Source organism: Corvus moneduloides, chromosome 2, assembly GCF_009650955.1.
Source record: "Corvus moneduloides isolate bCorMon1 chromosome 2, bCorMon1.pri, whole genome shotgun sequence".
NCBI lineage: Eukaryota > Metazoa > Chordata > Aves > Passeriformes > Corvidae > Corvus > Corvus moneduloides.
The window spans coordinates 49,060,201-49,084,138 of record NC_045477.1 but is presented as its reverse complement, the minus strand read 5'-3'; the positions used below and the strand labels follow the sequence as shown (position 1 = coordinate 49,084,138).

General features: G+C 44.8%; 1 protein-coding gene across 7 annotated transcripts in view; it reads left to right on the top strand.

The window, feature by feature from the left end:
- Window positions 1-23,420, top strand: part of SLC7A1 (solute carrier family 7 member 1) — a 46,591-nt gene extending 23,171 nt beyond the window's left edge. For 4 of the 7 annotated variants that reach the window (XM_032099519.1, XM_032099523.1, XM_032099518.1 and 1 more), the window contains 11 exons: window positions 2,418-2,801; window positions 7,588-7,746; window positions 9,927-10,101; window positions 11,998-12,122; window positions 13,689-13,911; window positions 14,696-14,835; window positions 16,499-16,601; window positions 18,321-18,532; window positions 18,882-19,030; window positions 21,227-21,335; window positions 21,915-23,420. In XM_032099519.1, coding sequence (XP_031955410.1) covers window positions 2,432-2,801; window positions 7,588-7,746; window positions 9,927-10,101; window positions 11,998-12,122; window positions 13,689-13,911; window positions 14,696-14,835; window positions 16,499-16,601; window positions 18,321-18,532; window positions 18,882-19,030; window positions 21,227-21,335; window positions 21,915-22,024 — 1,875 coding nt within the window. In that variant the 5' untranslated portion in view covers window positions 2,418-2,431 and the 3' untranslated portion in view covers window positions 22,025-23,420. Of the gene's footprint in view, window positions 1-2,417; window positions 7,747-9,926; window positions 10,102-11,997; window positions 12,123-13,688; window positions 13,912-14,695; window positions 14,836-16,498; window positions 16,602-18,320; window positions 18,533-18,881; window positions 19,031-21,226; window positions 21,336-21,914 lie in introns of those variants that run through there. The other 3 variants (XM_032099521.1, XM_032099520.1, XM_032099522.1) reach the window with 3 other exon arrangements.
- Window positions 23,421-23,938: the final 518 nt, after the last annotated feature.

The following is a 23,938-nucleotide window of genomic DNA, read 5'->3' as shown; positions in this document are numbered from 1 at the left end:
GGTGCAAATCCTGAGGAACACAGTGCATAAGTTACTGTGGTTTGGGGAGGTCTGGATCTGTAGCCTTCCCAAGGGTGAAATGTCTCAGGAAAATCTCTTGAGTTTCTCTGGTTGGTCTAGCTCAGCCTCAGGGTTCCACTGAGGCCTGGCCACGGCTCTGTGCAAAGGACACAGGAGTCCAGCTGCGCTTCATCTCTGCAGACCGCCCTGGCTCAACATTCAGCTTCTCCCTGATCTGGGCCATCTCTGCTTGCTTTCTTTTTCTCTGTCTTTATTAATAGCCTCAGCTGGGCCTTCCCTGTGGTCTTCTATATTGCTTCTAACTCCTCTGTCTGGGCCACTGAATGTCTAAACTTTGCCATAAATATTGACTTAGGACAAAGTAAACTGTTTTGCAGCAGTCCTTTGGTATGTCTTGATGTTTCTGTACCTCAGAATAGATCTGTGTTTGTCCTGAAATTCAGAGTTTGGTTCTGAGTCAAACTGGTCTTGCATTTCACACTAACTTTGGAACATAAATTCATTAACGCATCTCCTGTGTGTATGTTGCTCTTAGTTGGGTCTAGTTTATGGCAGGAATTTCTTTGTTTTGTTTTGGAGGGCTTTTTTTTGTACCTTCACCATTTTTTTCTTCTGCATGGCACTGGCATTCTTCCCATTTCCTGAAACTTCAGGCTGAATGTAAATCAGCACCACTGCTGGGCAGAGTGGATGAGTTAGCCCCATTGCCAGGATCTTCACAGGATGATGAAGGCAGCAGTGGGATCTCTTCTGCATTACTCTGGTGGGAGTTAAACAAAACCTAGGACTTGTGTCATCCTAGAAAGCAACAGAATTCATAGGGGATACTCCAGTGCCACAATCTTCTTGCCCATTTAACCCAGTTCAGAGTTTGTGACTGCCCTGTCCCAGCTTTAGAGAGGTGGGCAGTTGTCCAGCCAGAAGCAATCCTGGCTGACATGGATTTGGGTAAGGTTCAGGTGGGAAGGAGATTGTTCACTCAATCTGACATACAAATGCACTTAGGTAAAGACTTATGCCTGTCTTCCTGCTGAAGGGAGAAGATAGTTTTCCCTCTCTGAATGCGTTGGGAACTCCCATAGTTAATGAAACAAGAGTTTTGTAAGATTGGCCTAAAACCTGTGTTTATTTGTCTAAATCCATGTCTGTTGGGAGCATGTTTGAGAGCTGTTGGTGGGATACAATTCCTGACACAGTGGGCTTTGTAATTCTCAGCCCTGTTCCTGCAGTTGTAATTACTTTCTCATAGCAGGGGAGTTAGTGTAAAGCCAAGAGAAAGGGATTTAAGCCGGGACTTATGACCGGTGTCTTGGAAAAGTGAAGAGGATTTTTGGTTTTGTAGTTGATGCTGTGGTGATAAAATTGAAGCATGGATTTAACAGTTGACTCAGTTAATTAAGTTTCTTAGCATGTATTTTCCCACCTTTTACGCTGGGTTTTAGCTGCAGCTGATGAAGTACCAATCTCACTGAACTGTACTGTAAATTGCATTTAGGAGTATTTTTGCCTGCATGTTATTCTCAGCATAGTATTGTTGTTGGTGTGCAATGTGTGCTGCTGGAAAGCATATGCCTCAGTCCAGCATTGCATCTAAATAAAATAACCTTTTTCCTTTTGCATAATTAATGAAGAAACATTTTTACAGCCCTTTTGCTGAAGCCAGGCTTAATGGTGCAGTGTGAATACCAGGGTGGGGCTCTTGGAGCTGGAGGATGCAGTCTGAGATAGAAGATGAGGTTCATCCTTACAGGCTGTGGCCACACAGCCTGTAGATTTGTAGAGTAAAGCAGAGAAAATGTGATGTCTGCACAGCACATCTTACAGAGGAGGTTGTCCTGGAGTAGCTGTTCCTTAGGCTGAGTACCCATCAGCTTGGGAGATGTTACATACACCCCTACAACATCCTCAGGTTTAAACCGATCCCAGCAGTACAGGGTTTGTGCATTCCACAAGCTCTCTGCAGTGTGAACCACAGTGTGGTAAATGGGGCAACTGGGATATTCACTTTTAAAGTACTCTCTTGCTCAGAACAGGAAAACCCTTCTGAAATCTGAAATATGGAATTTGCATTTTTAGTTTGCCCACTTGTGTGTGGCCTGGGTGACTGTGGAGTGGGGTGGGAGCTGTATTCGAGTATTGCCTCTCTCCTGGGATTGCAGAAGGTTTGCAGCATGACTGAGAGTTGGAAGTAGAAAATGCTTTAGTTTTGTTTATTTTAATTACCCATGGTAAGTGCAGATGAAATGCTAAAGGAGACATTTTGCCCTGTAAAAAGGTGGAAGATGGGAAGTTTCATTTGCTGAAAGGTAACAGGGCTGTACCATTATAACTGTGCAGTGATGCTGATGTAGGAGGGTATTCTGGTCTGGATAATGATGGCAGTATCTTTCTTGCAGGCCCAAAAAAGAAGATGGAGTGTCAGAAAATTACCAATTTTGGAAACCAGCTTCTTCGTCGGAAAAATGTGGACTGCACTCGAGAAGACAGTCGGCTCTCACGATGCCTCAACACGTTTGACTTGGTGGCTCTGGGAGTGGGCAGCACTTTGGGTGCAGGTGTCTATGTACTGGCTGGAGCTGTGGCACGGGAAAATGCAGGACCTGCCATTGTTATCTCCTTCTTGATTGCCGCCTTGGCTTCAGTGCTTGCCGGACTCTGCTACGGAGAATTCGGTGCTCGAGTTCCTAAGACAGGATCAGCTTATCTCTACAGCTACGTGACTGTGGGTGAGCTGTGGGCCTTCATCACAGGGTGGAATCTAATCCTCTCCTATGTTATCGGTAAGTATGGTGGGTGTGCTGCCAGACCCCAGCTTTAGTTCAAGGTGGCAGCCTGGTCTGTAAGGTCACCCTTGTTTGGGTGCCTGTGTTACCAATAGATGCTTCACTCACGCACTCACTGAGGATTTCAGGACTCGTCTGCGAGATGCATTTTTGGTGGCTCCTGCCAGTTGGTGAGGTGAGTCGAGTCGTGTGCTGCTGGCTGAGGGTGTATCCTAATGTGGGCTTTTTGCTGCTGGGAATTCCTCTGAATCTCCACCTCATCCCTCTGGCGTTCCCTGGCTGCTGCACACTTGCTAGGGTGCAAAAGAGTGTCCTCTCTGCTGAGAAAGGAGCTGCTCACAGAAAGATGCTTTTATACAGAGCATCTGTACTCACAGCTGATCAAGGATTAATTCTGGTCCCTTTGGGATCTATTTAAAGTATCTGGAGATAAGAGTTTTGTCTTGTGAATTGCTGCAGAATTAATCTTAAGATGATCTGCAGGTTCACAGTCTCTGGAAAATACAAACCAAATCCCTTCTAAGCCCTTGACTCCCACTAGGAGAGGCCCTGGATCAAGCTCAGAGCATGCGCTGTGCAACTCAGCTGATGCATTAAAACTAAGCCACACTTTGCTAATTAAGGATTCCTGTCTTTTCAAGCACATTCTGGGCAGGCTGCTTGTTATCACACCTCTAATTAAGGCTGCAACAGACTCGCCAGTTGAGACTGAAAGCTTGCTAGTTAAACTGAAAACCGACTGTATGCTAAATTATTAAAGAGAGTTGGTTTTTTTTAACTGCATTTTATGGGATCTGTAAGCATTACCTTGGAATTTAGTTTCCATGGTGCTTGGAGATCATATCAAGAACAACATAGTGGCATAGCAGCTGCCTGTCTGAGATCATGCTGGCTTTCCTCTGTGTGTTACTTGAAATATTTTTCTCCTCTTCTCCTCCTCCTTTAAAAAAAAAAAAAAAAAGAGAAGATGAAAAGCCAGATTCAATTAAACTCATGTCCTTAAGAAATCAGAGTCCTGTAGCTATTTTGTGAATAACATTCACTGCAATGAGTAGATAAAAATACTTTTTAAAAAATTAAGTGTATAATTTCCTCCAGACTTCTAAAATGGACTCTGCTTAGGCTACACATAGATAAATTGAACAGATTTCTTGGTAATTTTTCTTCTGTTCCAGAAAAGTAATGATAAATCGTCTCCTTCATGCCCTTCATCTAGTTGGTTTTGGGGCCCTTCCTACCATGATACTGGACGACCAAAATGAGTGACATAGCGGTGGTTGCTGTCCCAAAACCTGATTCTGCAAATGCACAATGAAAACTTTTGCCTACTGAATGTTCTACTCCAAGGATCTGGGCTCAGAGTGGTATTTCTGAGATTTTTTTTTCCCCCCCTCTCATAATGGATTTTGAACAACTGCCTCAGTTTTTATCTCAGAGTTGACTGCTCATTGTATTGTCACAAGGCAGAAAATACAGTAACAAATAAGTAGATACTATCCGTGAATGTGTTTGAATACAACTTTGTGACTTTTATTTCAGTCCTGTGTCAAGAATGTGTATTTGCAAACTGTCTTTCTCATAATTTGTGAGAAAGGGCGGCTAAGATGGAAAAACACTGGGGGAGGATATGAGGTATAGGAGGTCTCTTTATCTCACTCAGCATTTCTCTCAGAGCTAATTGCCCCGTTTGTGAGCAAGGACAACTCCCAGCAGCTTCTGGGGCATGGAGGAGAAAGATATGTTGGGTGCCACTGTAAGGCCCCAATCAACTCGCTTGATGAGACTTTTGAAAGTGTTTATAATGGTTCCTGTACTCTGGGTTAGACACATGGGAGAAATACCAACCAGATATTCTCAAGAGGTCAAAACAACACAAAAGTTTACTGGCAAAGTTTAGAAAAATCAGGAGACTTTGGCAAAAAACTTAGTACGACATCCAGTCAACATAAAACACTTCTCACAGCATTGATTTAGCCCATCCAACTTAGCAAACTTTAAACCTGTTCCATATTAAGGTACTCAAAATGTTCCAAGAAGAGGGAATTAGAATAAGGAGTGAAAGATAGAAAAGACATACAAAAGCACACATAGCTACCAGCTCCTGGGTTCCAGCAGTGTTCAGATACCAACTCCATGAGGAAGGTAGGGTCAAGATGTGCTGGACTTATGCTCCACCTTAAAAAACCCTGGGCCTTTGTGGGGCCTCCCCACAGGTGGGACTTCTGGTCATTTGGCCACTCAGGAGCTGGGTTAGGCGGAGTGGAGTCATGCTCCTGGTGTGCCAATGCCGGGCTGGAATAGAGGCTGGGGGGTGTGGGGGCAGGGCACTGCCTCACCAGGGCGAGGCTTGACCAGCTCTCTCTCACACACAGAGGCATCACTAAATGTCTGGAGACGTTAGTCCTTTGAGTCACATGCTGCACTTCAGAGCCAAGGCTTGAGGGGGCAGAAAGCCAAGTTTTTTCTTAATCTTGCTGAGAAAATGCCAAGCAGTGCATTGAAAATGAGCTTGCATCTCTAACGGGCTCAACCAGCTTGGTGTTTTCATGCTGAGGTTCTCAGATATATGCTCAGGAAGTGTTATGAGGGTGGAAAAAGAAATCCTGGGGTCCAAGGATGGGTGGGCAGTAGGTTTTAATTAATTGAAGTGACTTGACTTGGGGGAAGGCTTGTGTGGAGTCTTGGAGGTGGGTGATGAGAAAAAAATGGGCATGCAACTGATCAGTTATGGTCTAGAGAAAAGGAGGAAGGTGTTCAGGATCCGATGAGAACTTTCTTCTGGGATGATGTGGATTTTGGGGAACTGTGCCAGATTGTGGGATGCATTTCAGGAACTGGAAACTGGTGGGAGCTGGTAGTATGATGAGTAGCAGCATCTCTGGTAAGCAGCTGCTGCTGGGGTTTCCTGGCACTTGGTGACCTCCTTATCTGTGCCTGTTCCTGCAGCGAGCCCAGCACCTGAGCTCTGCAGTTCTCCTGGGATCCGTGTGCTGTAGGCAGGACCCAAATCCAATCTGGTGAGGCTGTGCTGACCCAGAACTAGTAAATCCTCCTGGGTACAAGCTGAATCTCTTTGCACTGTGCTCTCTAATAACAGCAAGATATTATCCAGGTGTCTGCATTGTTGAAAGAATGTCAGATTCCCCCTGCTCCCTCAAGCCTGTTGGTTACAGAGAGTTCTGGATAAATGGCTGATAGTTATGTGGAACTGGCATCCAAGCAGCTGGCATCTAATGTAACACATGCAGGAGCTGGGTGTTCCTGTCCTCGAACGTAAAATATTAGAGCTAGGACAAAAAAATAGCACTAAAATAGTCTTTTTCCTCAAATCGTGCCAAGGCTAAGCTGAAATTTTTAATGTGGTATACGATAACTTTTGCAATTTCTTAAATTGGTGGCAGTGATGTCCAAACTCTTTAAAGGTGTTCACACTGTGCACTCTTCTGTCCTGGTTAACAGAAGAGTCTCCCAACAGGTCTGTTCTGCAGCTTAATTTTTATGCTGTTGCAAAGCTGGATTGGGCAGGTGAGTGTTCCCAGCTGTGCTGCAGGTGCTGCCCACCACTGCTGCAGAGGATTTGGCTGTAGGTGAGCACAGACATTGTTTGACAGGATTGCAGGTGCCGGAGTTGGGACCTGAACACCCACTCACAGGTGAGTGTGGCAGGACAGACTGTTCTGGGTGGAAAGGGGCTCCTGATGGCATCCTCTGAGGAACTGCTCTGCAAGCCAAAACCAAGCCAAGCTCTTTTTTTAACTAGGTAATTATGTACAGTAGTAATTATAACATGCAATTAGGTGCTGTTATATATAGTGTATGTACTGTATAAGACATTGGGAGTGTAACAGTAGCCACTTAAACACAGGAGAGCGAGAAGGTGGCTTTTACCCAAACCTACTTATTTTACAAAATGCTGTCACTGTCTGGTGGTAGCTCTTTATTGTTATTATTTCAGTTCTCTCCAATTACTTTTATGGCCCAGACACTGTCCCCAACTTGCTTGTCCTGAGACCCCAGGTTCAGTCCTTGCCCCAACAAAGCTGCATGTAGTTGAATGCGCTTGAACCACAGCAAACAGCGGCCCCAGAGGGTGAAGTCTGAGCACTTTTGGAGGCAGGAGCTATGCCACTTGCTGTGATCATCACCAGCGTTCTGCAATAGGCTGACTTATGCTCAGATAACACGTAAATTGTATCTGGGTCTTTTTCCTGCTTATGTGCTCTAGCACTGGAGGTTGGAGCAGACCTGAGTGTTGCCAGAGTGCAGAGCTGGGCAAGTGGTGTGGTCCAGGCTCTGGTGCTCCAGCATTGCACTGCTGGAGGGCAGCTGGATTCTGTAAGGTCTCTCTGCCTGGGCTGCAGCCACCTAACTGGGGCTGCCAGAGACTTGTGCCAGCATTACATTTGGACCTCTCTGGTAACAGAAATTACCAGGTTTGGGGGAAGGTCGGCCTGTTGAGGGTGTAACGAAAAGGTCAGTCAGGGCAGTATCTAAGGCAAAGTTGAGGTTTGTGAAGAAGCCTGACTAAAAGGATTTTTCTCATCTTGTCAGCTCAGCATAAGTCTGAGGCCCACCACCTGTGTGTGTTACCATCAGAGCAGATGCCAAGCAAAAACACAGGCTGTGGGCTGGATATGGAGAGGAAAGTCTACTCCCAGCACCTGGGAGCACATGCATGGTTGCTTTGAGGCCTTCCATATTGAAAAACCTTACAAGGTTCCCCCTGGTTTGGAACATGTGCCAGCTACAAAGGGTGATGTTTATCCTTTCTGTCCTCTGGCAGGAACCTCGAGTGTGGCCAGAGCCTGGAGTGCTACATTTGATGAAATCATAGGGCAGCACATTGAAAAATTTTGTAAAAAATACATGACGATGGATGCTCCTGGAGTGCTAGCAAAATACCCAGACATCTTTGCTGTGGTGATAATCGTCATCCTAACAGGTGAGGCACTGGAGGGATTTGTGGGTCTTGCACCTCCTTCTGTAATCCCATTGTTTGCTTTTGGAATGAGCATGAAGTCCTGATTTATTTTGGACAACATATTAAAGGCTTTTTCTTTGCTGCAAGTGTTAGATTGACCTATATAGCTGCTGTGGAGTTAGCACAGGGCATAGCCTGTTTACAAGGTTTTTAATTAGAGGGGAGCATTCCTGATATTTTTTGAGCCACTTTTAAAACCTTCAATCAAATTTTATATAAGGAGGAAAAGAAAAGATGACTTGTTATCCTCAGTCAGGTATGGAAATTTAATCCTTCCCTCCACAAATCCTATTACACAAGAATTTAATGCAGTTGCTCTATCAACCTTATTCCCTTTTTGATAATCTGCCAGTTTTTGATGCCTTGAGCCAGGAAAGTGAGGGGAAAAAAAGAAAGAGGACTTGGTTACAATCTCATGTACTACCTTTTTTTTTTTTTCCTAAAAATATATATGGGCTTCAATTTGCAAAAGTGAACACAAGACTCCAGAGAAATAAATGTGTTCTAGACAGTCTGCACCTCTTTTTTTTTTTTCTAAAAATGTGCCAAGGCTTTGATCATAAATTGGAAAAGTTTTGACAACTTGGAAGATCAAAATGCTTCAGAATGTTTACCTCTGCTCCAACTGGATCTTGCAAAGCATTACCAAGTTTAGGCAAATTTTAAAAATTACGCTTCTGTACTCTATGATTTCCAGCACGCAGAAGCTGCAGTGTAACACTAGCAAGGTTATCCTGACGTTTCCCATTCTGATTGGAATGGCCTTCTCATGGTGTGAGCTGTGCTTACAGGGACAGGCCTCATAAACAAGGGATGCTTTAGCATTTGGGTTTGCATTTGGATCTAAGATTACATCGAGGGCTGCTGAAGCAGCCCTCTGTTTTCAGGATTACATCTGAATGGGAGAGATTTTCCTCTTTGTTCATTTGTATGTAATATGAATTGCTCTCATTTAAAATCAGAATCTGATCTTTCACCTCATATACAATTTACAAAATTTAGAACTCCTAACTTAAGCACTGCTGAGGTGTGAAATGGTAAAGGTTACTTTATAATAAGGTGGCATTATGCTCCTGCATGAAGCAAATTCCATGGATTTTAATAAAAAAGGCAAACCATTCTTTTCTAAAAAAAAGCTGCTGAATGAGCAGCTTTAGTCCCAAATATAATCACCACAAGTTTACTTCTGCTTGCACTGTCTTGAGCTTCAGATTTCTAAATGGTACCTTACAGATTTTCATGGGCTGGTATGCAGTCTTATCAAACACTCCTGATATGGCAGTGTCAACTTATTTCCTATTTTCAAAGAAGGAAAGGTGAGTACACAGGATGCTCCTTCAAGTCCCTTGGAGTAGCAGTAAAAGAACACTGTTGTGCTTCTTTAGGCCCGTAGGAAGTTTTTTTACTTCTCCTTCAGCCTTAGATTTGGGTTAAAGGTTTCAGTTCTTAAAAATCAGGCACCTGAAGAGGAACTTAAGAGAGCTTGTCAACCTGAGAAGCCAAGCTATGCCTCAGTAAAATTCTGTTTGCCAAGGCCTGTAGCCATGCTCTTCTCCAGATAAATGATCTTAAGATCAATCTGAAATCCTGCTCTCACTGAACTCACTTGCAAAACTCTTGCTGATTTAGGTGGGAGCAGGGTTCCCAAGATGCCACCTTCTTCTTTGTCTTCAGCGCTAGAAGTAGCTATTAGAGGTAGAATCCTCCTGGATTCTACTCCTTGCTCATATTTCCCTGTTTCTAAGGAAAGTTGAGTGTTGTTCATAACTTCTACATTTGGCCAAGACCTCTAAGACAATGTTCCTTCATGAAAAACCACCTGTTGTGCTTTCTCCAGGTCTCTGTATGGAGTTGGAGGCTGTGGGAGTAGTTAAGGTGTGTTAGCAAAGCACTTTATCAGGGACACAGTCCACATGGGCGTGCTGGGTGGGAAGGTGTGTCACATTCTGCAGCAGTAATATCTAGTCTGGAGTCTTCATCCTGCTTCTGGGCGAGTTAATCCTGAGCTGCCTGGATTTGTGAAGAAACAAAGTGTGATAATTTGGGAGGAGCACAGCATGAACACAGTTGAGCTACATCTGTGAGTCCCCAGTGCCTGCTGCTGGTGGTGAAATACCTGACCTATGCCATTTTTTCCCCAGGCCTTTTAGCTTTTGGAGTGAAAGAATCTGCCCTGGTGAACAAAGTGTTCACCTGCATCAACATCCTTGTGCTTGGATTTGTCGTGATCTCCGGCTTCGTGAAAGGATCTGTTAAAAACTGGAATCTGACTGAACAGGACATTTACAACACCAGCCATAGCATTTCCAAATACAAGTAGGTTGGATGTTTTCTTTTCATCTCAGAAGCTGGTGCATTTTCAACAGCAAGTTTAAATGGGGGGTTGTGGACCGAGTTAGAAAACCAGTGAATGAGATGGCTGCCTCCTTTGCCAGATACCTTGGAGGCAAAGCTGTCCTTGGTGCGTGTTTGCTGAAAGCAGGCTGTTCCTATGGGCTGAAAGTGCTAGGAGTTGGCTGCATCGTGGGCTCTGCTGTAGGACTGACCATTTCTAGCCTTATGACCAGTATAGCGTCCAAAGTTGAGAGAAAAGAGCTCTTTAGACAGTGTCCTACTCAAGGCTACACCGGGCTGGCTCTCCTGTCTGTATGAAGCCATGTCCAAGTATAGCTGTGTACTTTCTTTGAATACTTGGGCAATATGTTTCGAGCATTGTTACACCTTTTAGACACCTTGTCTCAAATGCCTCAACAAAGTGAAGGCAAGTTGCAGATTATTTTAATGCATTGCAGCAAGCATATCATAAATATGTTTTTAATTACATTTTGCTGTTTGGCCAAAGTTCTGTCATCCTATACAAGATCAAAATTAAGGCGCTTACAAGGCTTACCAGTAAGACAAAGCTATTAATTTTTTCTTGAGACTGTACAACACAGAATAAGGCCCTTTAAATATCTCCACAGGTATCAGCTCAGTCCTGGCTTGCTACCTAAACTCTTTATGGTGGCCTGCAAGGAAGCACAGCTGCACAAAATCTGATGAGATTTATAAATATTGTGTGGGTCAAATTTATCTTCTGTAAAAGCCGCTTCTTGAGCCTCTTTTCAAAATTCAACCTGCTGCAAACAAATTGCTTCTATAGGACAGGTCCCCTCTCCTTCCCTGCTGCTATTCCCATGCAAGGAGCAATTAGTGCAAGAGTTTCAAAGTATAGCTGCAGCTCTTTGACCTGTAGGACTTAATATTTTTGTAAAATCTGTCTGGGGTTTATTTTCTCATTATTTCCAGAGTAATCCACATTTGGCTTGTGCTATTTTTGTAGGCCAGTTTTCATCTAAGTCTCAGCAGAGCTGCAATGAGAGAGTTCAGATGCTTTTATGTGAGAAGACTTGCAGATTTGGGATTTACTTTAGTTTAACTGCCTTAATTCATCTTTACAAAGGCTTTTCACTGAAAAAGTGACCTAAATCACTTGAACTGAAGGGTATGCTTGTTATATGTCACTCAACACAAGGCACATGGATCTGGGGTCCCCATCCAAAGTGCACTGAGATCAGCCTGGGCTTGTCTGCTGACTTAAATGAGCTTTGGATAAGGCTCACCAAAGCATTTGGTGTGTCAAGGATCCAGGCTCCACTTCTCTCTCATGGTTGCAAGCATGGTTTGAGTATGAGCTTGGCATAAGGACTTTGGAAGTTGAGAATGGAAGATGGGGTGGATTTTAAACAGTCATGGCACCTTGCATTCCTCTCTTATGTCTACTCACCTACACTTTGTCTGGGTCCATCTGATGTAAAAAGTGGATGGCTTACCTGTTTCTCAGTCTTCAGCTTTTCCAAAAGCTTTTCCTAAAGCTTCTGTTTGAATGAATGTGTATCTACACACATGCAGTAATGTTAGGAGAGGATTTTTAATATTCATGCTATTTTCTCCTTGTCTTAGCCAAGACATTTTTATCCACCCCACAGAACAGGTGGTGGGAACAAAGCGTGAACCATTTTTATTCCGTGCATTCCCCAGCCTGTTGCAGGCCAGTCCAAAGCTCAGCAGTGGGTAGGGCTTAGCATTTTGCCTGGTATTTGTATGCTAGCATATGAAAGGGACAGCCTGATCCTTCAAACTTCAGCTTTGGATCTTGTTATGAGCTATGTGAATAGCTTTGTGCCTCCCAGCTAGGCAGGATTACTTCTAACCCAGTGCCATGCCTTTCAGTCAAACACAGGAAGAAAAGCTCTACGGTGTTGGAGGTTTTATGCCCTATGGATGGAAAGGAGTCCTCTCAGGGGCAGCCACGTGTTTTTATGCTTTTGTGGGATTTGACTGTATTGCTACTACAGGTAAGAGGGAAGATGTCTTCATTCTGGTTATGAACCTGGCTGCCGGTAGACTGACTTTCAGTAATGTTGCAGAGCGCTGATAATAGGGAATTCACGACACCGCATTTGTCATCCCTCTGAACTTCAGCTCAAAATAGGCTTTTGGCTCAGCTGCTACTAATAGTGAAAGTGCTGAATTTGTTCAAGTCCCTGAGTGCCCAAGTGCTGACTTCTAGCTGCTGTGGCATGCAGATAGGCTGTATAACCCACAAGCTTCCTCCTTTCTTCTTTGCCTGCAGGGCCCAAGCTTGTGGATAGTCAGATACGACACTAACCAGGTCAGACTCCACAGAAAACATGTCCAGGTTTACCAGCTAGGGCAAACAGGGAAGGCCCAGGTTCGGATGGGTTTGAGCCTCTAACTCCAGATGATACTTTAATCAACAGGTTATTCTGGGACAGAGTTCTTCAGTGCCTTCAGCTGAAGAGGCTCTGATGGCTTGGAGTATTTTAGAGATCCAAAGAAAGAGGAAGCCTCTGGGGAGTAATCTGCACCCTAAAGCTGTGCCTCAGAATCAGGAGGAGTTTTTACCTCTAAAGGTTAAGAGGTCTCATTTCAAGAGAGAAGCATAGTTATATTTCTTGTGGCTAAGAAGAATCCTAATTCCCTGAAGAAAGGATTATCCTTAATTTCACATTTGGCAAGAACGGTTGGAGCAGAGGGAGAAGGAAATCGTCACAGACAGATAAAGGATTACTATGTCCTGTTCTAAGCAAGGAGTTTGAGAAGTGCTCAATTACTCCAGCCAGCCCTGGAGCCTCTCCTTGTAGGAGAAACATTCATCTGCTTTTGACTTGTAGGTGTATGGATCTATGTTCATCAGTTTATCCTGCTGAAATGCTGTACCTCAGGAGCTCTTGCTTCCAGAGCAGTTTTGTAGGACGAGGAATACGCAAATCTGTTTTGTACTTGATCAGTGCCTGAATTTTGAGGAATTTTGGTTTTTTACACACATTTTTTCCTACTTGTTTGTTGAAAATTTTCCATAAAAACTAGAGGGGGTCCTTTTTCTAAGATGCATTTTCAAAGATTCATATGACTTTCAGGTACTCTGCCTTTCTCTGGAACTGGACACCTATGGTGCCATGATCATGGTGTATCAGTTCTGGTGGAGATGCTACTAAAATGGGCATCCAAGGATTTTCCCTATAGCTGCACAATAATTTCTTCTTTCATCATCTGTGATCATTGAACTCTTCTTGAGTGTGCACCATCAGTAGGATAGAAGGAGTATAGAAGGATGATCTGTTTTGGGGAAAAGACTATTTTTAATCCAGATTGTTTCTGTGCCTGAGTTTACAAGGCTTCCATGAATATGTGTCAGAAGAAGTGACAGGAGCAGCAGAAATGGGAGCAAACAGGCTGTGGGTATTCCCAGTGGATGGAGCAGGCCATGAGGAGTATTATGGTCAAAGAGCACGTCTGTGCCCACAAAACCTTTGAAAGCCCCAGCCAGCACTCCTGCCCTAGGCTGGGATAAAGTTCTTGCTGGTCATTTAGCTGATATTTAAATTCCTTTCTTCTAGGCGAGGAGGTAAAAAATCCTCAGAAGGCCATTCCTATTGGCATTGTGGCATCTCTGCTCATCTGCTTTGTGGCTTATTTTGGCGTGTCGGCTGCCCTGACACTCATGATGCCTTACTACCAGCTGGATACCAATAGCCCTTTACCCAATGCCTTTAAATACGTGGGTTGGGATGGAGCCAATTATGCAGTGGCTGTCGGTTCCTTGTGTGCACTATCTACGAGGTAAGGCACTGCTCTTCATTTTTGCATCTCTCAAGGCACACATGTATCTCCACCTCCTCTGAAAAATGGAGCAGAGACCAGGGATGAAATTTGGAGCTACTGACTTCAAAAGGACCAGGATTTCATCCTGTGATAGGTACCAGAGAAACAGGTGACCAGTATCAGTTCAGAAACTCCCATCTTAGCAGAACACCCAGCAGGTGCATCTCAGGAATATAAATCTGGATTGAGTGACTAAGTCGTGAAGGCAGCTATGCAATGCAAACACAGTTTGGGTGCAAGACATCCTAGCCTGCTGGATGGAGAGCAGACTTGTGTCAGGTAGTGCAGGGTGCATCTTCAGGAGTGCATGGGGCATACCATATCCAGGGCCATATGTCTGCAGGTTACTTGCAGGACAGGCATCTGGATGGGAGGCAGGGCAAGCTGGAGGCAGAACATGTCACCTTCTGAACTCAGAAGGCCTATTTCAGATCAACTTAGATGTGCTCAATTAGGTAAGCAACTTGCAGAGGCTCATAGAAGTGACAGCTCTTTTACTACCTGAAAGTCAGGCTGGTTTTATGGCCCTTGGCTAAGTTTAGCTATCCAAAATCGTAGAGCTGCACCTCAGTTAGCAGTTATCAGTAACATGGGTGTTCAGAGGGAGTCCTTGAAGGAGAAGCTGAAGTGAACGAAAGCCACCTGTTTGACAGTTACACTGCCATAAACTTGATTTCATTTGTGTGCCTGTGCTCAGCAGGAGGTAATATAAGTAGATTATTTCTCCTTCCTGTGTCCGTAGTCTCCTTGGCTCCATGTTTCCGATGCCTCGAATAATTTATGCTATGGCAGAAGATGGACTTCTCTTTAAATTTTTGGCTAAAGTCAACGAGAAGAGAAAAACTCCCTTAATTGCAACAGTGACATCAGGAGCTACTGCAGGTAGGATCCAAAGACTTGCACAAATCTGTGGAAAGGAGACATAAGCTCATCTTCAGGGCAGATAAGTCCGCCTGACTCTAGCCCACTTACTAATTGGATATATTGCAGAACACAACATCCCAGAGGGTGTCCTGGATTTCCAGGGCATGCCCTGGAGAGTCTGGGTGAGCATTCGTAGCTTGCTGTGTGCCTGTCCCTCTTTCTCAGAGCTCATTGCTGCCATCCTGTCTCATGCCAGGAACTGCCTTTATCTGCTCAGCCAGCCTTAAAAGTAATTAACTCCCTGCAAGGGGGCAGCCAGTGGTGTCCCAGCATCCTTGTGGTTGTTGGCCTGGCTTGGCTGAAGACACCACACGCCTGTGGGTAGCAGCTCTGCAGAAGATGCCAGAGCAGCCAGAGACAGGCAGATGGCCCCTTTGGCACTGGCATTTGTTAATCAGTTAGTCACAGCTGGCAGCCATCCTGTTCTCCCCTTCCTTCTCCTGGCTCCCCACAAATATGGGAATTAAACCTCCCAGACAGCAAGGATGAGCAGCTTACCCTGTTCTTGCTGCCACCCCCTTCGTCATGATGCCTGGCAAAGAGGAGAGCCTTGCTGCTTCCTCTTTACCTTCTGCTGTAAATGCAGGATGAGCTGTGGGTACAAGAATGCCTTTGGTGGGGAGTTGCTGCCAGACTGCTGCCCTGGGCTCTTGAGTTCCTGTGAAAGGGCTCAGCTCCTGCCAGTGGGACTCACAGAGCCTCCTCACAGCTTCCTTCTCCTGCACCTTCCTCTTCAAGTATTCTTGGGTCCAGACCATGGTGGGGTAGGGAAAAGAGCAATATAAAGTAAAAAAAAAAGCTTTGCAGTCTCATCCAAGTCGTGCCTATGACCAAAAACCCACACAAAGCTGCAGGGACAGCTCTTGCCAGCTGAGTTTGAAGGTTGGGCTGGTTGTTGGGCTCCAGGTTGTGCATTAAGGACAGGCTGGGCCAAGCTCAGCTCTGAGGTCCCTACACTCTTATATGACTCTTGGTGTCACCTGACATCTGACTGTGTGTCTTTTATCCACTTACTTGCCTTCTGAAAGCCCTATACAAAGTCCTGTACAGCTGGGGTTACTTGGTGAGGGTGTGTAAGCAGGGTAATCCCTAAGGGATGACAGCCTTTTTCTGGAAACTCCCATGATGATACCTGCTACTTCAAGATGCCCTCTTTGATGCTTGGTCCCATTGCATACACAAGCCTGGTTTCACTCCAGCTGAGCTGAGACACCAGGGCAAGGTGCTGCCCATCCTCTGTTCCCTCTAGCTACTTCCAGGAAATAGCTGTGACTTCAGGAGTACTGCAGCTACACTGGGGGACTAACAATGAGGTTGTGGCTTAAACCCCTGCTTATTGTAGGTAGTTGGGTGAGCATACCCACATGAGACAAACAGGCTGGAATTTACTGTAGTAAGCGTTTCCTGTTGTTTCTGCTACTGAGGCTGTGACAGCCTGTGGGGCCTTAGAGTGTTCATGCACCAAGGCCTGCCTCTCCTTGTCTTGGGACATCCTCAGCTCCCCTGCCAAGTCCGGAGCAAGAGTCACATGTGTGCTGCATCATTATTAGTCCTCCTGAGATGTGCATGTTCTGCCATGTTGCTGATTTTTCTTCTCTCTCACCTTCCTCTCATCCTACAGCTGTTATGGCCTTTCTCTTTGACTTGAAAGATCTTGTGGACCTCATGTCCATCGGGACCCTCCTGGCTTACTCCTTGGTAGCAGCCTGTGTGTTGGTACTGAGGTAAGAATGTTGAAGCTTTCTCTTCTGTCACACAGAGGGAATTCTGCACAGCAGTCAGATGCCCTCATAGTTTCTTTGGGCACATCTCCAGCTGCAGACATGTGAAGAGCTTGTTTCTTTAAGCTCATGGGGGATTTTGTTAGTTGGATCTACAGGGAAGTCCTCTGAACTCGGTTAACCTTTGTTCCGTGCCAGTCCTGCTGTGGTCAACTCTAAATGCCCCAGGAGAGATGCCAAGGGATAGGGAGGAGAGATGTGTGATCCTGGATGCCTTCCTTGTCACCACTCTTGTCCCCAGTGGGGATACAATTTCAGGTTGTCCTCCTTTTGAAAGGGGATTCAAGATGAAGTCTAGCAACAGGAAAAGAACTGAGCATGTGTTTGCAGGATCAGTGCCTTAAGTGTGTGTCTTTTAGAAGTGCTGAGCTCCCACATCTTCCCAAACCTAAGCTAAAAGTCTCAGGTCTTCAGTGCTTGGCACCTTACAGACAACAGCACTCGACTCATGAAAAAAATGTCTGAAGATGTTACTGAAAAATACCTTTGTGTGTTGAATGACTTATTCAGAATCAGATGGAGGCTTTCACAGCAATTGCACTGAACTAAGAACAGTCTTGCAGTAGGTGAAGGGCCAGTGCTGTTCTGTAGTACCATTGCTTTGTGTTTGTGCTCTCTGCCCTGCCCCTTGAAAATTCTTGCAGATTTACCTTGTCCGTCTTAAGTTTCCTGATTTCCCAGCCTACTCTTTTCCTCAGAGCTAAATATGGCTTTTTAATTTGTTTTTGCAAGCTGCTGTACCTACTGCATTTCCCCCATCATGGGTTGGCAGAGCCAACAGCCTGTCTTGTAGTGGCCTGGGCAGCTGATTTGTCTGCCCCTTGACTGCTTAATGATGTAGCAGCTGAATTGTTTCCAAAGCTGCAAGATCCTGCCACTAGTTTCTTGCTGTGGCTAGACCCAAGGATTTCACTGCATTTCACAATTCTCAGTGTTTAACAAATGCCTCATTGTGAACACATCCCCATAGGAACAGTTTTAAGGTGACTTTCAGTCCTTCAGTCAGATATGTGGCTGAGTCACTGACAAAACCTTCTGTAACAGAGAGCTGAGGCTGGAAGAGAGATTTTTATTTGTGGATCCACATGGTTGTGTGTCACAGCCGTGTTGAATGTGCTGTCCGCACATGCACCAACTGTTCTTGCTTCACTTCTTCCTTCCCTATGGCAGCAGGCAAGCTAGCAGAAGAGTCTGGGATGGAGGAGTAGAGGCACCACGAATGTTGCTGCAGGGTGCAATAGCTGCAGAGCTGTTGGCTCAGCCACCTCCGTGCCAAAATGCAGGAGCTGATTTGCCACAGATGACACAATGGCCTGGTTATGACCATCTGTCTGTCCCTCTGCTGTTTCCTTCTCCTGTCACCCAGTCATGTCTTGGTGACATGGATGACAGGATTCATGAAAGGGAGCACTGTCCACTTCAAAACACTTCCCGTTACTACCAAGCTGTAGGTGATAAAAGCTGGCCATATTTGCTTACTTCATGATGACATCATTCCTCATATTCCCCCATGAAGCAGAAGGGTATAGACGTGACGTAGGCCTGTCCCGGTGCTGTAGAGGTCTGGCGTGCAGCCATGACTGTCTGTGGGGCTTTTCAATTTGTGGTAGCCTCATTTAAAAGCCAAACTAACAGGCTCTTTGTGTCATTTCCTTTTACTAGGTACCAACCAGAGCAGCCTAATTTGGCGTACCAGATGGCTAGGTCGACAGAGGAGACAGATAATAACGAGTCTGTGAGCACCAGTGAGTCACAGGCTGGGTTTCTGCCAGAGGAAGAGGAGAAGTTTTCCCTCAAAGCCATACTGTGTTCTACAGATTCGGATCCTTCCAAATTCTCTGGTTTGGTGGTGAACATCTCAACTTTTGTCATTGGTAAGTGCTGGGCAGTGTGTCTCTGGGGCAATGAGTCAGCTGGTAGGGCTTTGTACTAACCATGGTGGAAAAACTCACCTCCTTGATGTGATTTTGATGAGCTTTTGTAATAGCCAAAATAACTGAAGGTCTACAGATTAAATTCCTGACTTAAAAAGAAATCCACAGATGGGGTGTGTGGGGGTGTAGAGTGGGAAAGGCATATCTGTTATGGTAAGGGTTTTTGTGAGTTGCTGTTTTGTTTGCTGAGCTTCCAGATTCTGCTTTGCCTGCTTATGATTTATTCTTAGGTTTTCCCTGTATCTAAAAAAAAAAAAATAAATCAGTAATCTTTGGTGTCTGTTCACAGGTTTCCTTATTGTGGGTATCTGTATCCTGACTTCCCTTGAGCCAAACATTCTGATAAACACTGTACAGATTATTGCCGCCATCCTTGTTGTCACTATCATCTTCATTATACGGAAACAGCCTGAAAGCAAAACCAAACTCTCCTTTAAGGTGAATGTCCTGGGACATGTAGCTAGAAAAGAGCTGTTTGGGAGGTGGTTGGAGGAGGAAGTGTGTGTTGGCCTGTATCAGAAGGAGGGCATATGGACATGCATATGGACATGCACAGAATATAGGCATGATGTGAGCTTTTCTGTCCAGGAGAAGCTGAAAGGGCAGAACCTGCTACAGAGGTGTGGCTGGAAGGGAAGGGCAGGACCCTGCTTTTGAAAGCAGATGGTAATAGGATAGGGAAGAGACAGAGACTGGAGGAAAGGGGATGGTTGTGAAGGGCCACATGTGATCATGGATACAGAAGGAGAAAGAACCCAAGAAATAAACTTGTGTGTGAAGATCCAAGGCTCTAAATCTCTAAGAAAGTGCACTTTCATGTCCTCCTTAGTCCCCATGGAGGCTAAGGGATGACCATTCTCTCTTAAGCAGCCTTAAGTATGACGAACTCTGTTGTTTTCCTCTCCAAGCACACCATCCTTTCTGTATTAAACAAACACTGGGATGAGTTTTTTCCCCCAATATAATCCTACAAGTCATGCTGTATCATACTGATTTCAGGTAGCTCCCCAATTTATTAAATTAATTTTGGATTATAATTCCATCCTCCAAACTGCTTTCATTTCGATTGCTCTTCAATTAAAGTTTTTCAATAAGTCCACAGATTTTAATAACTTAATACAACCAGAGTTTTCCAAGGTAGTGTTTGCAGCTCATTTTGGGGTTATGGTCCCAAAGGTGGAAGCAGAAATGTCCAGGAGCAGAAAACTTAGGAATTCTCATCTAGACCTTATTTTCTGAACTTGCTTCTGAGGAAGTCTGCTCACCTTTCACTCAGGATATTTTACCTCCTTTTTTTCTCCTCAGCCACTACCCTGTCTGAGAAAAAAGAAAAATTATATCTGTCACAGCTAAATCTGTAATCATAAAATCACAGAGTCATTTAGGTTGGAAAAGATCTTTAAGATCATCAAGTCCAACCATTAGCCCAAGACTGCCAAGTCCACCACTAAGCCATGTCCCTCAGTGCCACATCAACATGTCTTTTAAACACCTCCAGGGATGATGACTACACCACTTCCCTGGGTAGCCTGTTCCAATGCTTGACAATCTTGTTTCTTATCTCCTTGCTGTTCTTTAGACATTTACAACCTGACTGTGATTTTTCTCCAAAATCACTCTGGAAATCCTGGGCTGATCTGTTTGTTTCCCAGTTGTTTTTCTGTATTTTTTTAATAGGTAATTTTTCTCCCTACTCCAGTCTTTAGAGACTGTACTAGTCTACCAAGAGCTCTCAGAGTTGCTTATTTAATAGTTCAGAGATCACTTCTGCAATCTCTGGGTACATAACTCACCCACCTAGGGAAATTTTATTTGTCTCTACTGACTTGATAAAGCCAAATTTATAAATATATTCTTTTCTTTTCTGTGTGCCTATCTCCTTTCTCTAATTATGTGAGCAGCTACTTAGCATAATTTTTTTTTTTTTTCAAAACTTAAATCAAGAAAGGCCCACATTTCAGCCTGTTTGTTTTTGTAAATCTCCTTTTCCCTTAGGACTGAAGTTCACTTTCCACTTAGTTCTACCATATTCAGAGATCTTTCTATTGTTACAATTTGCCTTGTTTGATTTTATCTTTGCATACCAGTGCTGTTTTTTATATTCTTATTTTTGCAGTTTGGCTTTACTGTCTCATTCTTCTTTGATTCTCAGACCACTAAGGCATTCTTGGTACAGCTGTAGTCATCTCTTGTGGTATTTTCTGGTTTTCTTTGCCTTGGGATAATTTGCTCTCTATTGCTTCATTGCCTTGGTACCTGCTGGACCTCAGGTCCCTCCTCTGGTACTCCCCTTAGCTTCATCTCTTGGTGTTCAATAGGTGCCTATCATGATACAGTCCTTGGTTTTTACTCTTCTTTCCTTTGCCCCACAAGTTTTTAGTATTGCCACTAAAATTTGCCCCTTGCCTCCTTCTAGACCACAAAACAAGCTTTTAAAACAGGTGAACAACATCGTTCACATCCCCCTGCTATGGTGGACTGATGTCCTTCTTTTGGTTTTAACCTTGTCTTTTCTCAGATCTGGCAGCTGAAGAGTTGGTAACAGCCATCACTTCCCATTTGCAAGGGATGTGCTGTTCTTTCTTACCTGTTAATCATGCCTGTGGATGTAACATGTCTCTTGTTCTTTTTCAGGTACCTTTTTTGCCCTTTCTTCCTGTTGGGAGTATTTTTGTGAATATTTACCTCATGATGCAGCTAGATGCAGGCACATGGATCCGGTTTGCAATCTGGATGCTTCTAGGTGAGTTAGAATGAGAAATGTTCAAAGTTACTAGATTTTGTTAACCATAAATTTATTGTAGCATTCCAGGGAGGGATCATCCTTGGGCAAGTCTGGTGACTTGACTGAAGCCATTTAGGCAGCGTGTAGCAAGCTTTGTTTCAAATTCAAGGGTCTTGAAGCCTTTGTGTGGACAAAACAACAACCCATGAACCATCTTATGGGTCTTGTTGCCAACAAGAAACCATAGAGCATTTCTTGTTGGCTGGCCTTGAGCTGCTGTCCAGGTGGTGGTGCTTGTGCTTCTGGAGCTGAAGAAGCTAAGCTGCATGCCAAGATGCTCCCAGCAGCCATGTAGATGAGGCTGAATTGCCTGAAATGCTCAAATCAGGATCCTGTTTGGGGCTGGGATAGATTGACTTTTAAAGGCTGGTGCCTGTGTTAATGGCTTTTTTTCTCTAAGGAAGGTAGTGGCTGTGTGCTAGAAGCTGACCATGAGGATGGCTGGACTTACACTGGTGTAACTTGTGTCAGTGGGTGTGCGTAGCAGTTTCTATTTCCTTACAGAGCTAATGCTGCTCTCTCCCTTGGCTTCCACAGGCTTTATCATCTACTTTACCTATGGAATATGGCACAGTGTGGAAGCCAGCTACACAGCCTCAGCAGAAGTGGAGAGAAACACAGACACTGGCTCAGACAGCTGTAAATGACTTGTGTTTGGCTTACGGGTGACTGAAGAATGGCTGCAGTGAAAGAAACTTTGTGGTGGGGATCCTGAACGAGATTACACCTGTAATCAGTAATACAGGAAAGGAAGCAGAATGCAGGCCTCCCCAGCTCTGTTACTGCAGCTTGCAGTTTGTTTAGCAGCACAGTTAAAAGGGACCACAAGATGAAAAGACAACTCTGGCATACTCCCAGCAGCACTGGCAGCTAATCTGGGGCGCTTCCCTCTCTCCCTCTCCTGTTGTTTTTTTTCCCCAGTTTGTAGAAAGAGAACTGCTTCTGTGTGCAAATGCTGCTATGAAACCAGGCCTCACAAATGTCCTTCTTTCAGTAGCCCCGGGAATTATCTCCCCACAGATATTCTACCTGATCATACATGGAGTAGATTTTGCAGTGCTACTGTCAGGCATAGACCAGATCCATCCTTTACCCTATGTGAGCTGTACCCTCTGTACGCACAAAAAAAAAAGGCTCTCACCAAACGCTAGATTTCACCAGGTTAAGAAAGCACCTGCAAGATTTGCATTTTTTAAAGTATCAGGTCTTACATTTTTTGTTTTAACTGTTTTTTTTAGCTGTGTGCTCACATGCTTTAAAGCACATCACTGCTGTGAAATATTGGGAAGCTTTGTGGCTGCTGATTGTCAGGTGAGTGATCGCTCGCCAGCACACAGGTAATGCCAGCAGGTGCTTCTCCCAACTGTACACTCCACAGAGGAATTGCCAGCTTTAGTCAGGAAACTTTGTGGTGCAAGTACTGCAAAGGCTTGAAAACAATGGGTGTCTCCAAAGAGCCATCCTACCTCTCTGCCTCAGAAATCACCAGTGGTGTGGCTGTAGTGGTGGGGTGGCCAGCAGAACTGAGCCAGCTCTGATAGCAAGTGGAGCCCTATTTTCCTTCCCCCACATCAATTTTGTGTGCTGGGTGCCTGGCATTAGCAAAGGATTTGGCAGTGATGCTTTGGTTGGCATTGGCGGGTGGAGCACATTCCTGCCCTGTGAAGGGAAGCACAGGAGGATCCTCAGAGGCATGAAGTTCATACATGAGCAGTGCCTGGTGTCTGCCCCCTGCCCAGGGGAGGCTGTGGGGGTGTGCAGGGGCTTCTCAGTCCCAGCAGAGCATGCAGCCCAGAAAACACTGCTAAGCTCTAGGGTCTGACTTGCTGAGGGGAGCTTTCCCTTTGGGGCTGGAGATCACCTCCAGAGCCTGCCTGTAGTGAAAGGCAGGAGATTTGGAGTTGAGACCAGGGTCTGTGTTTGGTTGGCAATGCCTTGGTTTTGGCTGTAAAATGATTTTTTGTTTTAATTCTCTCTAACAGCTTTCCCTAGCCACATTAATCCACTACCCTAAAAAGGCTTATTAAAGCACCATGAACGTGAGCCATGCCCAAGTAATGCCAATGATTTAAATTCATGCTTCAGCTTGTACTGAAACACAGATCATAGAATTGTGGAATGGTTCGGGTTTGAAGGGACCTTTGAAGATTATCTGGTCCAGCTTACCTGACATCAGCAGGGACATCTTTCACTAGGTCACGTTGCTCAAAACCCTGTCCAGCCTGACCTCAAACACTTCTGGGGTTGGAGCATCCCAAATAGATACTGCAGAAATCCCCTTTCCCGATGTGAATGGATGCTTTCCTAGGTGTCCTTTGTACTACTGCCTCTGAACGCTGGACAATCATTGTTTGTCAGCATGGCTCTTGCTGTTGAAACAACGGGCTCTTGTACCTGTCATTGAGTTGGAGAACCAAATAGACGCCTGCATGACTTGCCCAGGGTCTCACCAGGCATCTGATGCAGCAGAAAGGGGAATCAGACCATCTCCTGGATTACATGGCCAGATTGTGGACCATTTCTGACGTTTCCAAGAGAGACTTTATAGCCTTTCTGCCCAC